Below are 14,072 nucleotides of genomic sequence, written 5' to 3'. Positions count from 1 at the left end.
TGAGAATAACGGCCTGACCTAGTTTTTCCTCAGTTCTTTCTCTTCTCTTTGCCCTCCTTATATCCCCTCTTATGAGCACCCAATTGTAGAAGTTGATTTCAACTAGGTGATAATCTCAAGGTTGGCCCACTTGAGTCTCTTGATGTTAGAATGTGCTTATGGAAGAATTTTTTTTTTGACAAGGGGCTTTCTTGGCACCCTTAGGCTGTCCTAATCCTCACGCCCAATCCAGAGAAGAACACCACACCTTCAAATAAAAACAGCATCCCTTGACGGAGTGAAATACACAGGATTAGCACTGTTGGATAGCAAGCGAACTGAAAACATCCACCTTCCCTTCCCCACATGTGTCTGTCTTCCAGAGGTTCAATTGAACAGATTTTTCAGGTCAAAGCTCTTTCCACTACATCATGTTTCCCCATCTGTCTTTGCCTTGAAAATAAACTCCCAGCAAGGAAAAGAACATTGGTTATAGAGACAGACAAGGTGGGTTCTAATCCTGCCTCTGACCCTACCTGTGTGACATTGGACAAGTCAAAGCTCCTTTTGGGCCCCAGCTTCCTCATTTGCAAAATGAGTGTTGAGCAGATGATCTTGATTCCCCCCCACCCCCACCACTATGAGCATTATGTATGACCTTGTTTCTGGGCACTACTTCCTTCAGAGCCTTAGTTTCTCCATCTATAAAATAAGGGAGTTCAACTAGATAATTCCAAAGCTAACTTCAAGTCCAAACTGTGATTTTTTTTTTTTTGTGAAATAATTGACTAATTTCATTGAAGCAAGCTTTATTGAAAGCTTTTGGTGAGTGAAGATCTCACTCACTTGGTTGAGACATTGCCTTTGCCTCTCCCCCAAACTGCTTTTGTATCCTTAAAATATCCTTTGTTGCTCTTTTACTTATCAGCTCCAGACTTGATTCCTGATCTTGACACTGTGAACCTGTCTACTCAGTAACAGTAATCAAACAAGACTCAGTGATGGTAATCAAAATCCTTTGGCGTGCCTGTGGGCCACTTCCGGTCTGCAGGCCGCAGGTTGCGCCACCTGACCTAGAGATATCACGTAGTCCATCCATTTGCTTTCAAACCAGAACATGCCTCTGTGAGATTAGATAGAAGAGAATCTACAGTATATACAGTAATACCTAATTTATCCTACATCTTCAGCATTGGAGTATTCCACAAACTGGATTTTTCCAGACGCTTATCCCTTTAAATATAGAAAACATTTTAAAAATATGTCTTCTTGATAGAGGTCTTTCTAAAATGGAATATAGTCTTATCTTAGGAACTGATGTTTCTAAATACAACTTTACCTTTCCTTGAAGACAGCTAGGTGGTATAATGTATAGAGTGCTGAGTTTGCAGTCAGGAGGACATGAGTTCAAATGTGACCTCAGACACATACTAGCTGTGTGAACCCTGAGCAAGTCACTTAATATTTATCTGCCTCAGTTTCTTCATCTGGAAAATGGGGATAATAATGCAACCTAACATGTATATAAATGTTATTTTTTTTAAGAAATAAGGGATTTCAAGATGAGACCTGAGTTCAAATCCTGACTCTGTTACTTATTCCTCTTATGTCCCAGGAAAAGCACTTAGCCTCTCTGATCCTTATTTTTTTCATATAAAATGAGTGGGTTATAGATTGGGTGTTCTTAACTTTTGGGGAGATTTTCTCTTCCTTCACTGTCAGGCGGTCCAGCATCACCTCTTAATACTGTCAATGTACCATTCTTTAGCATCCTTTCTTACCCTTCACTGACCTCCTCTGCTGTGGGCTGGGAAAACAGATTACCGCCTTTGTTAGAAATATATGTTAATAATTTATATGTTAATAATAAATGAGTTTAAAGTATAGATTTTATAGCATCTCTTGGCCTTCCCCTTTTATTTTCTATTACTTGTGTTTTTCAGGAATACACTATATTTGCTTTTCATGTAATTTTATATTTGTAAGGGACATTTGAAGGTCACTCTGTCCAACCCTCTCCTTGTACATTAAACCCCTCCACAAAATCTCTGACAAGTGGTCATGCAGCCTCTTTTTGACTACCTTAAATATCAATTTCATCTTTAACTAGCTCTCATTTTCAGGAAGTTTTTCCTTACATCAACCTGAAATCTGAAACTTTATAACTTGTACTCACTGCTCCTAGTTCTGCCCAGTGCTATCGTGGAGAACAAATCTGATCTTTCCTCCACATCAGTTTTTCAAATACTTTAATAAACTGAAATAAAAACACGACTTGAATGCCACAAAGCTTAAAGTCAAGATAGAATAACAGAGTCAGGCAACTGGAAGCAGAGGTAGGTGAGAATTCTCACGGGCAATGCACAAACTTTTATTCACCTAAATCAGACTTGACAGGTGCATTTGCATGCATGCTCACCTGTGGGAGTGAGCAGAGGAGGAGACAGTAAGTGGTTCTTCAGAGAGAAGGAAGCAGCAATCCAAATTACTCTTTTGCATGTCAGATGGTTTATTCTCACGTTTTGGACAGCAGGTGGTGCTCTCCCTCCTTTTTACAGAGTTCCAAGACCATATATTCACAAATCCACGAGCATTGACTGACTGCTTACTATGTATTCAGCCCTTTTTCTGCCAGGCACTGTGGAAGATAATATTTCTTCAATTTTATTGATATTCCCTTTACCATCACAGATTGCGAGGCTACCATTACACAGTAAAATAATCTGATAGCACAGAAGAACTTGCTCTGGACTATGAGTCAGGATACCAGGGATCACGTTCCAATTTTGCCAGTAACTGGACATGTGTCTTAGCGCCAGTAACTTCCCCTTTCTGTCTCTCAATTTCTCCATCCATAAAATGAGGAGTTGGACTAGTATCAGGGGTGGACTACATTGTCTCTAAGGCCCTTTCCAACTCTAACAATCTCTGAATCTGGAGGCTGCAAAGAGAGCTGCTGCCATCAAAAAAGAATTAATTACCTTATATCCACCCTGGTGAGAAACTTCTTCCTCTCCACCCAGACTGAAGGTAGTTCTCAGGTAATACTCAAAGCTAGGGGCCATCTCTCCCAAACCTTTCCAGCTTAGTAAAACCTGCTACTGAGTACCTGTCTGGGGAGAACTTGAAAAGAGGTAAGGTATTGCATATTGCCTAATGGCAATTAAAGCTTTCTTGCATCCTGAAACTTTGACAAGACAGGTAAATTCTCAGAAAACAAGTTGAGATTGAAAATATCCATTCGGTAAGTCAGTTTACTCAAAGTCTACTGCAGTTGGGTCAGATTCAGACACATACTTTGGGGCTTTCTGGGTTGATTGTACAATGGTCTTTATTAATAAGCAGTGAGGAAGACCTTAGTTCTAAATTCTGCCTCACACACTTCTTTGTTATGTGACCTCAGGCTGATGACTCACTTCTCCTGGCTTTAGATTTTCCTCATCTCCAAAGTGGGATAACAGCACTTAACCTCACAGTCTTGTCTTAAATATTGCATATGGTGATATGCTTTTGAGCACTTTGTAAACCTTAAAATACTATGTAAATGTTTGCCGTCATCGCGATTATCATCATTATTATTATTATGATGATGATTGGAGGTCTTCTTGCAGCCCTTTAATATTTCCTGGGCTTCAGAGCATCTCTTAGTCTTCTTCTTTTTTACTTCTTGGTATACCATGGCCTCACCTCCTTTCCCCATCATACATAACTTGAATCATATGACACTGCTTTTCCAAATGCCAGCCATTGGCAATAATATGCAGCTTGCTTACTTTCGTCATGTAACCTTTTTAATGTCCTCAAGGCCCCATACAGTTCTGATTCTTCTGAAAGATTCCCACTTCAAGATCCATAGCCATACACCATCACCAGGAGGTTATTGATATTAAGAACCAGCAACAGTAATGTGGCACCTTATGGTTCTCTCATAACCTTGGGAGAAAGATAGCATAATTGCCCATTGTAAAGAAGAAGGTATGGGTTCAGAAACGTTAACTGATCGACGGAAGGTCACTCAGCTATGAAGAGGAAGAGCGACAACTCAAACCTTGAACTTCTAATTCTGCATCTAAGAAGTTTTTTATGCTTATTTTAAACACAGTGTTGAGGTTTCTGAAACCCTCATGGCAACAAAAATACTTGACATGAATATAGTACTTTATGCTTTACAAAGGGCTTCACCTATCTCCACATTTCATTCTCAATAGCAGCCTATGAAACGGAGCAAGTTATTTTACAGGTGGAGAAACTAAGGCTCACAGAGGTTCAGTGATTTGCTTCAGACACAAGATTTGTGACCCTGGGCAAGTCACTTAACCTCTCTTTGCCTCAGTTTCCTCATCTGTAAAATGGGGATAATAATTGCACCTATCTCCCAAGGTTTTTGTGAAGATCAAATGGGATAATATTTGTAAATTGCTTAGCACAAAACACATAGTAGGCATTATATAAATGTTAGTTGCTATTATCATTACTACTACTACTACTACTACTACTACTACTACTACTACTACTACTACTATTTTTTTATCCATGCATACTTTGGAATGAAAATCTTAATAGACCAAAAACAGCTCTGTAATTAAGGGTGATTTAGGCCTGTATGGGAGCTGCTCTGCTCACAAACTCATGGATCCCATTTTCTTCCTTTTGTTTTTTCCTGTCGTTCCAGGTGGTGGGCATTTTCGCTGGCTTCGGCCTTTTGCTGTTAGTAGCCTCTCCTTTCCTGTTACTGGCAACACCCTTTGTCCTCTGCTGCAAATGCAAGTGTCATAAGGGCGATGATGATCCCCTACCAACCTAGACCCAGGGAAGACTGGACTCCTGCCTTTGGGGAAACATGTTTCTCCCCTCCTCCCACTCCCTCCCTCGCCCGCCCTTGCACTCCCCATTGTTACAGCCTCACGTGCCCCATCCTGCTTCCCAGCCACACATGGTGCCATGATTCTGGGTAATGATGTCAAGGCAGTTGCAAAGACTCACTTGCAGAAGTCCAGCAGGAATGTGGAAGATGAGCCAGGCATGGAGTGCCTGTTGTACAGAGGAGAAACATGTTGGCAGATTTTCAAAGGGAGATGCAGCCGGTAATATGTGTGATAACTTTATATGGCCAGAGACTATGGGGAGGGAAGCCAAACATGGAAGATCCATAGCCTATGAGACATTCGATCACAACCTTTTATACCAATCAGCAACAAGATGGGATCCTCCTCTTTAGAGAAAGGATTTGAGAATCACCTGCCACTTCAGACAGGATTAGTGTGAGCAGATTTTAGAGAAGACCTCTGTTGATTACACTCCATTTTATAGTTGGCATTGCCAAATCCTTTTCAGTGGGAGGGTTTTTTTTCTTTTAATGTGGATAGCAGAAATCGACCGGCTGCCTAGAAACCATTCCAGGCCCTTTTGAAGGTGGGGGGCAGGGGGAAGAAGATCATGTGGGAGGACAGGAGATTTGCTGCCTCAAGACTCGTCCAGCTTTGCTGCATTTTGGACATTTAGAAAGTCTCACGTGCTTTGTCTTGTTCTGATGTCTTTTGAAAAGCTGTTAGTTGGAGTGGGGAGGGATACAAACCTACCCCATGGATGTTCTTTGTGAAAATTACTGCCATGTTCGAAAGAGCATCCCTGTCGGTCTTCCCAAATTTGTTTGACTGTTTAAGGATGCACTCCACACATAGGGCTCATGATTTCTTATCCAGGTATCAGGATTCTTTTTATGTCTCTAAACCAAATGTGTAAATAGTTCAAAATCGCTAGGGTTTAGGAAACCTGAAACAGCTTGCTTCTGTCTAATTAAATAAGGAGAAAGAACAGTGCAGTATTACTGTCTCGTTAGCTACCTGCAGACTCACTCATATCCCAGCAGGGATTTCTCCTTTACAAAGCAAGAAAGTCCTCATCTCTGTGAGACTAGAGGAGTTCCTGGAATTTGTATTTCACTTTCAAAGTTATTCAGCAATTTTAAAGAATTACTTTCTTGTCCCAGTGCTTTTGGTAGTCCCACTATGACCAACATTCTCCCCTCCCCCCGACAGTCATTCAATTCATTTTCATTTGGGGTTTGGTTATTTCGTGAGCTCTGGTGCTTTGTGATGGTTTCCAAGATTCAGAAGCTATCTGGAGGCCAGTAGTACACAACTCAGTCATAAAGCGCAAATTCCTCTGCATATGAGCTTTGAAAAGAAGAGAAACTGTGTAATCTGAAAGTGATTTGTGATAAAATAGGCCAATGGCTACAAATGCTATATGAAGGCAGACTGACTGCTTTGCTTGTGTCACAGAAATGTGATAGGTCCTAGTACCATTAGTCTGGTTCTCAGTACCATGCTACATTCCCTGTTACTTACATGATCTACTGTCCCCATGTAAAAAATCAATCCCTGGCTTTTATTAGAGATATTTTTCTTCTATAGAACTCAATGGACAAGAAGCAATCTTCCAGATAGATTGAAGCAGAAAAATCCCTGCTTAGGGTCAGAGTTGGCAAGGGCTTTCTAGATCATTTAAACAGATCCCTTAATTCTTTAGAGGAAGAGTTGAGCTCAGAGAAGGGCTGTGACTTGAACAAAGTCACTTGAGCAGTAAATAACAAAGTCGAGGTTGGGACCTAAGTCCTATGTCTCCAAGTGGTTTCTACCACACAGTGCAACTTTCCCAGGGTTGGGACCTAAGTCCTATGTCCCCAAGTGGTTTCTACCACGCAGTGCAACTTTCCCAGTTATTTCTATCACTTTTTCATTTTGAATATTTATCTCACTTTGCTCACTTTGCCACACTTCACCCATAGGAAATGATGAAATAAACTGTCTCCATTTCACTTCTATGTCAAGTTTACCAGGGGAGCTAAATCCATTTTGAGAGTTACTTGACATCCAATTTACTTCCCCTCTATTTTAAAATTTACCGTCGACTAAATAATAGAGCCCTTGAGATAAATCCACCCAAGACTGAGACCCAAACTGTGGGTGCGTTGGGCGTAATTGTCAAGGAGGCCCCTGGATAGAGTTACTTGCTAACTGGAGGGAGGAGATTGAAATCCTCTATCACCTTGGAGAGCATTATATAAGAAGTGACTAATGACAAGGATGCTAGGGCCCTCAACAGAGACTCCAGGAATTTAATAGCCTAGGAAAAATGATCAGCAAACTATCACAATGTATGGCCAAGAGCCAGTTTTCCATCACATTTGGGCTGATCACAAGGGCTGTGCCCTTCTCCTTATCTCTTATAAGAGCCACTGCTCATGTCAATAGTCTCAATCATTAATACTCTTCCTATCCTCCAAGTGTTGGCATACATGTACCCTGATCCTGGCTCATCAAGCTTAGGTTTTAGCACTTAGGAATTTTAGGATCTTAGAATCAGAGATAGGGCAGTGACATTTCAGGTCATCTAATTTAATCCCTGTCCAGTCAAAAAGTCTCCTCCGCTGCATTCCTAATGATTGGTTGTTCAGCCTTCGCTTGCACACCTACTATCTCAACAAGACAACCCATTCTATTGATGGGAACAATTCCATTGTAAGAAAAGTCTTCCTTATGCTGAAGGATTTCACATAACATAATCTATACCATAACATTTTTCATAAGGGAACCTACTATCTCAACAAAACAACCCATTCTGTTGATGGAACAATTCCATTGTAAGAAAATTCTTCCTTAGGCTGAAAGATTTCACATAACGTAACATAATTTACATCATAACATTTTCATAATGGTTTATAGCTGCAAAGATGAAGCCTCAGACGGATTGTCTACTTTGATCATTTATACAACTCTCTGAGGGAGGTAGTGAATTACTAGCCTCATTTGGCAAATGAGGAAACTGAGGCTCAGAGAAATTAACCAATTTGCCCAAGTCTACACCATTAACTCATAGTAAAATTTGAATTTGACTTCAGTCCAGTGCTCTTTCCACTTTTCCAAAACTCCATCCGTTACTAAAAGATCAACTTTCTCTATCAAGTATGAGCCCCATTGGTTGAGGCATGGAGTCAGTTCCCCTTGGGCCAAGATGTCCACTTATACCCAAACTTAGAGTTGTAACTTGCACTCTGATTTTCAGTGGGCACTTAGTTGATGGTGGGTAATAACTTATTTTTTCTATAACGCTTTGAAGTTTCCAAATAATTTTCATTACAACATCCATTAGCATAAACTTTGTTACCCCCATGTTTTTCTGATGAAAAATCTGAGGCTTAAGGTTGTGAAGCGACCCACCCATGGTCACTTAGCTGTGGAGAAAGCCATTTCAGACACCAACCACAGGGACGTAAGTATAAAAGGCAATACATTGGAAGCCAGAAAAGTGTGTAATTGTTTCAGTGATTGGTGGGTCTTATGCTCTGCCCTGAGTATTCCTTGGTGTCTGGGTTTGATTTCTAAGACAGATGTCATCTGCCTTACTTTGACATAACCATTTATGCTGATATATCATGTCACATCTGACTTCACTGATACCTCACCAGTTTTCACTGAGCCAGGTTTGTCTTTAGTGGGAAACAAAGTTTCTTCTAGTTCTCTAATGGAGAGATGTCTTGGTATAATGTAGAAAGTGCTAGACAGAGTCAAGAAGTTGTGGGTTCAAATCCCCCCTTCAAAACAATCTAGCTGTGTGACTATGGGCAAGTCACTTTCTCTGAGGCTCAGTTTCCTCTTCTGTAAAATGCAAATAATAATAATACCTCTAGTATCTACCTCACGGGATCGCTGAGAGGCTCCAATTGGGTAAGGTATGTAAAGTGATTTGCAAACCTTAAAGCTGTGGATTAGAATTAGCTGTTATGGTTACTGCTATTCACTCTCTCATCAGCACATCACCCTGGGTCAGAACATCGCTCCCTCCTGCAGCACCCCAGTGACCCCATTGATAAGGGCATTCTTTTCATCGACGCTGTAGATGCCTCCCCAGCCTGTGTGACTTTGATGCCTGACTTGCATAAGCTCCACAGGGCAGGATCCGCCCAATTTTACCAGGGTCTTTCTTGTGGCATCCAAAATAACAGTGGAGAAGGAGGGCTATGTAGAGGCTAGCCCTCCCACCTTCTGCATGTGCCTATCACATGCCGTTACCTGCATTTATAGCTCTGAAACCATAATGTACATAAAACTGGAGATGAAACCCATGATGAGATTTTTTTAACTTGACATCCAGCAGAAGCATTGGGAGCAATCTCCTTGCTCATTGATACCACTAACGGTGGCTGTAATGCTTCAGTTTACAGTGAGTTTCCCTCACAAACCCCTTGGCAATTAGGTAGTATGAGTAATACTATCCCCGTTTTCCATACAAGGAAACTGAGTCTCAGAGAGGCCTTATGCACGTGATCACGAGGCCAATCCGTGTCAGAGCATGGATTTGAGCCCAGCCTCCTTCCTTAAATGCTACTATTCTCTCATAAGACAATGGATATAGAACCAGAAGATACCATAGATACCACGTCATGCAGTCTCCTCATTTTAGAGCAGAAGTAGATCTAGAATGATGAAGTGACTTGCCCAAATCACACTGGCATTAAATGACAGAATAGGGATTTGAACTCAGGGCCTTCAACTTTCCTATGACATCACCTCTACAGTCATGCATTGCCTCTTGCCTAAACTGACAGCACAACATTAATTTCACGTTAGTCAATTCCACACTATTCTCTTCATTTGCATCCCCGTAATCCTTTAACTTTATCATGTCATTTGCCTTCTAAGATAATAGTGTGACTGCTTTATAATACTAGGGCAAGAAGGGACAAACTAACCGTGTTACTTACATCAATCCAGCTTTCATGAATTGGTCTTGACTGGGGGGTACATAATGAAATTTCTGGTGTATCTGAATCACTGCAATAAGCCACCTTAACGCATACAAATCTGTGATCTCATGGATTTGGAAGTTCCCCCCAGTCATACAAATCATAGCCGCCCCATCCTGTTGCTCCAGGATGTCTGCTTGTCCTGTGCTGCTCTTGTCTACATCCTCTCCAAAGTTCAACACACCTTAACACACAGTTTTATTATACTTGAGAGATCCTCCTGCTTGGATTCATCCAGAAGGTGCTGTTAACCCACCTGGCTTGGCTTCAATTTCTGTTGCCCAAGGCAGCTGCCCTCAGGGATGCTCTTGCCTCTGAAATGAGGGGTGAAAAATTTGAAATGAGAACCAAGCTGTTAAAGGGCCTTAGGAGGGATATTCAGCCCCATTCCTTTTTTCCCCCAGTACCACGAAACTGAAAAATCTTTCTCCTTACTCCAAGAATGGGGGTAAGAATACATTTTCCAGAACACCTGATTTTAGAACAGGTCAAATTTCCTGTTTGGAAACCTAAGCCCCTGGGGGAAAAAACAATGCCTAGCAATGCACTAGTTATCTAGAACTGAGATAATATTTTTCACTAGCATTACAGTGAAATTGCTTCCTGTATCACAAAGGAATACTGCCCTTGGTCTACTTAAAAATTAAAGTCTCACACAGCAACATATTTGTGGGTGGGATTTGTGTATGTTTGTCATTCTTTTTTTACTGAAAACATGACAATTAAAATATCAAGAGAATACATATAGCATGTGTGAAAACCAAAGCTTGTGTACTTCTTACAACTAACCTAAGCCCTTATGAAAATGGACAAAACAATGAGTTTGCTATAAACATTATGAGAAATGTCCAAGGGAGGCAAGACCAGCATTAATACAGAATTGCTAAAGTGCTTAAATAGAGCATGCCTTGTTTGTGTCTTAAGCCCTCATGGATTTTATTCTGGGTTTGGTTTGTGAAACTCCTTCTTCCATATTTCCAGGAACATTAGGTGCAAGTATGTGCTATATGACTGAACCTTTTTTTTTTCTTGCTTATTTACCGTGGACGTATTTTAACCCTATATAGAGATATGCATGAATGAGTCATGCAGTTGTATAAATTATGTATTGCACCAGTGATGGTTTAAAAAAGGAAAAAAAGTTTGGTTTGTGTATTTGAAATGTAAGTACATTTTGTGCCACTAACACTGTGATGTATAAAATGAGCTGTTTGAATGCCTTTTAATGTTGTGTTTTGTACTTGGAATCATATTGAAAAGTTTAATTTGTAATTTCAATACATATTTTAAATGATTGTGTCTTCTGTGATTTATTTTTTGAGTTTTAAAGGGGAAGTCTTTGTCCAGGTTCTCTTTCTCTGATGTAAAATTTTGAAAATCTATTCTCAAAAGGAACATGTACATAATAGATTGAGAGTAGGCTCAGAGTCAAGAAGATCTGGGTTCAAATTTTGCCTCTAATAAATACCAGCTATGGGGTCCTAGGCAAGTCACTTAAGCTCTTAGGCACCTCTCTGAGGAAGGAAGTTGCACAGTGCAAGTTGTTGTTATGCTTTGGCTATGGGAATTCTCTTGCCCAGAATTCCCTACATTGACACAATCAAATGTCCAGTCCAAAAAAAAAGGGAAAGAAGAAAAGAAAAAGAAAAAAAAAGAAACATGCAAAGACTATTTCCATCAATCAATCACTTACTGAGTACGTGTTGTGTGCCCAGAGTAGTACTAAGCTCAGGAAAATGGTCTATTTGCAGAGGCTCCATTATTAATGTTGTTTTTGTAGATACTAAAGGGAAAATGGGCCTCACTGATGGAAAACAGATGGCTGATTAAAATGCATCCACCTTCTACATTCCAGGGAATGAAGTGTTGGTATTCCAAAGTTTCATCCTTTTTAGAATATTCCATTATCTTTTAATTCACTGATATCTTTATAGACAAAGAAATTAAGGTACAGAGAAGTTAATGAAGAATGACTTCACTGAGAGTCTTCTATGTGTGGGAGGTGGGACTCAAACCCAGGTCTCTCTTAACCAACTCCAGTAGCTTTGGGAAGAAGTTACTTAATCCAGAAAATAGTTTCTCTCTCTCTCTCTCTCTCTCTCTCTCTCTCTCTCTCTCTCTCTGTCTCTCTCTCTCTCTCTCTCTCTCTCTCTCTCTCTCTCTCTCTCTCTCTCTCCCCCCTCCCTCCCTCTCTTCCTTCCTTTCTTTCCATGATTAAATAGCAATGGATTTGGAATCAGAGTTTCTAATTCAAATCCAATCTTTGTCATTTATTCATTGTGTGCTCTTAAGCAAATGACTAATGTTACATGGTTTCAATTTTCTCATCTATAATGTAAGGGATGTAGATTAGAAGACCTCTAAGGTTCTTCCCAGCTCTAAATCTGTGGCACTAGGATAAAGAAAGGTACTACAATGTGAAAAGACACCTTCCTTGAAGTTAAGGATTCTTGGATCAGATCTGCCACTGACACATAATTGTGTGACCACAGGCAAATAACTTCTTAACCTCTCAGTGCCCACAAGTTTTCAAGTAATTATCTAAGCTTTAGGCAGGTTATGGATCTGCATTGATGGGGAACCAGGGGATTTTCAACAAGGGGATTTCTCTATGCTTAGGAATTCCTAGGTCTAGAAGACCTTAACCTACCCCAAAAAGCAAAGCAACAATCATGGTGCTAATATCTGTAACTATTCATAAATAGAACTGTGAAAGTTTTTCCTGAAGGCAGAAAAAAATGTTATCTTTACAAAAGTCTTTGGCAGTAGCATTACTTGCTAGTGTTGAGGCAATGTTATATGTTCTTTATTCCTATTTAGATTAGGAAGTGATCAGGATTTTCATGAAATATATCTCAGCTAAGCCTGGCATTAGTAACTTTAAGTCACTTGCCCTGTAGGGCTATGAAAATCTCTAACTTAATGAGTCAGAGTTTTTGAGTTGGGATAACTTGTCATTGTGTGATTTCCAAATAGGTTATGGGTGGGGGGGATACTAAGTGAATGAACATTTTTCTGAAAAGTTTTTGTTCATACCTCCTGAAATTTAATTCAATAAATATTTATTAAGGAACTTTTTTATACTTCAGATCTTTATTAAGGTTTAGTGTAGATATTTCTCATAATGTTAAAAACTGAGCTATACTACTAGCTTCAACTCCTCAGTCATGGAGGATGTTCTTCTTGCCCTAACCTTGCCCCTGCCTCCACCACCACCACCACCAAGTAACTTAAAGGGGTCCAAAAAATTAAATTCAGTTGGTTCTAGGAATTAGAGTATCATTCCAGTCAGAACACCTAGGTTTAAATCCCAGATTTGCCATTTATCATCAATGTTACTTTAAGAAAGTCATGAGATCACAGTTCTAGAGGCTACTGGGTCCAACCATCTCATCTTATAGTTAAGGAACAAAATATTAAAACTGTTCAAGGTTATAAAAGTAGTAAGTAGCAGTGCCAAGATTTGAACCCAGGTTCAAGACACTGTGTGCAACCACACTGCTAAATCTCTGTCTCGTGATCTTCTACCTTGCTCTTTTTGATAATCTGACAAAGGACACAAGTAACTCAAAGCAAAGCTGTTTGCTTAAATGGCATTGTAAGAAAAGTAGCAACACACTCCTCTCCCACAAACCTGGGCCACACTCTCCACAGATGTACATCGCATCAGTGGGAAGAGTAGATATTCATGGAGTTTTTAGTAGAGAGTCACACATAGCAAGAATGCATGTGGCCGAGGTCACTTAAGTCTCTGGTGCTAGTAGGTTTGCTGATGCTGCTCGACTTCTTGGGTTTTTAATTTCCTCTTCTATAAGATAGGTGTGGGGGTACCCTAAGTGACCTCTGAGTTCCTTTCTAATCTCCAGTCCTATAAGTTTCTCCCTCTCTTACTACCTTCTACTGGTAGTACCCCCTGAGTTGTTATTGACAATGGGTTTACTAAATTTCTTTATTGGCATGAGATTTCTGATCTTATTATCCACTTTTTCCTCCAATATCTGGGTGTGGGGCTACTCTGGAGTACCAAGCTTTCTAAGTGAGCCCAGGCCCTTTTGAATGATTGCTAGTCTGGCTAATAGTATTGAAGTATTCCTAAGCATGCAGTATGTACGTGGCTCCTTGCTATGTGCTAGGGATACAAATATTAAAAAAAAGTTTGTCCTCAAACATCTTACATTATAAAGGAGGCAAATGTGATGTGGAAGCAAATGGGTGTGGTGTAAGATAGAGTGTTAAGAGAGCAAGGGGACATCCAAAGTGCCATTAGACATTTGAGGGGGAAGAG

The 14,072-nt window shown here is 40.2% G+C and overlaps 1 protein-coding gene across 1 annotated transcript in view; it reads left to right on the top strand.

Moving 5' to 3' along the window:
* Positions 1–11,086, top strand: part of RNF144A (ring finger protein 144A) — a 66,414-nt gene extending 55,328 nt beyond the window's left edge. The window contains exon 7 of the mRNA XM_036751809.1: positions 4,652–11,086. Coding sequence (XP_036607704.1) covers positions 4,652–4,783 — 132 coding nt within the window. The 3' untranslated portion in view covers positions 4,784–11,086. The remainder of the gene's footprint in view (positions 1–4,651) is intronic.
* The last annotated feature ends 2,986 nt before the right edge of the window (positions 11,087–14,072 follow it).

This window comes from Trichosurus vulpecula, chromosome 3, assembly GCF_011100635.1.
Source record: "Trichosurus vulpecula isolate mTriVul1 chromosome 3, mTriVul1.pri, whole genome shotgun sequence".
NCBI lineage: Eukaryota > Metazoa > Chordata > Mammalia > Diprotodontia > Phalangeridae > Trichosurus > Trichosurus vulpecula.
This window is presented reverse-complemented; position numbering and strand designations above follow the sequence as displayed.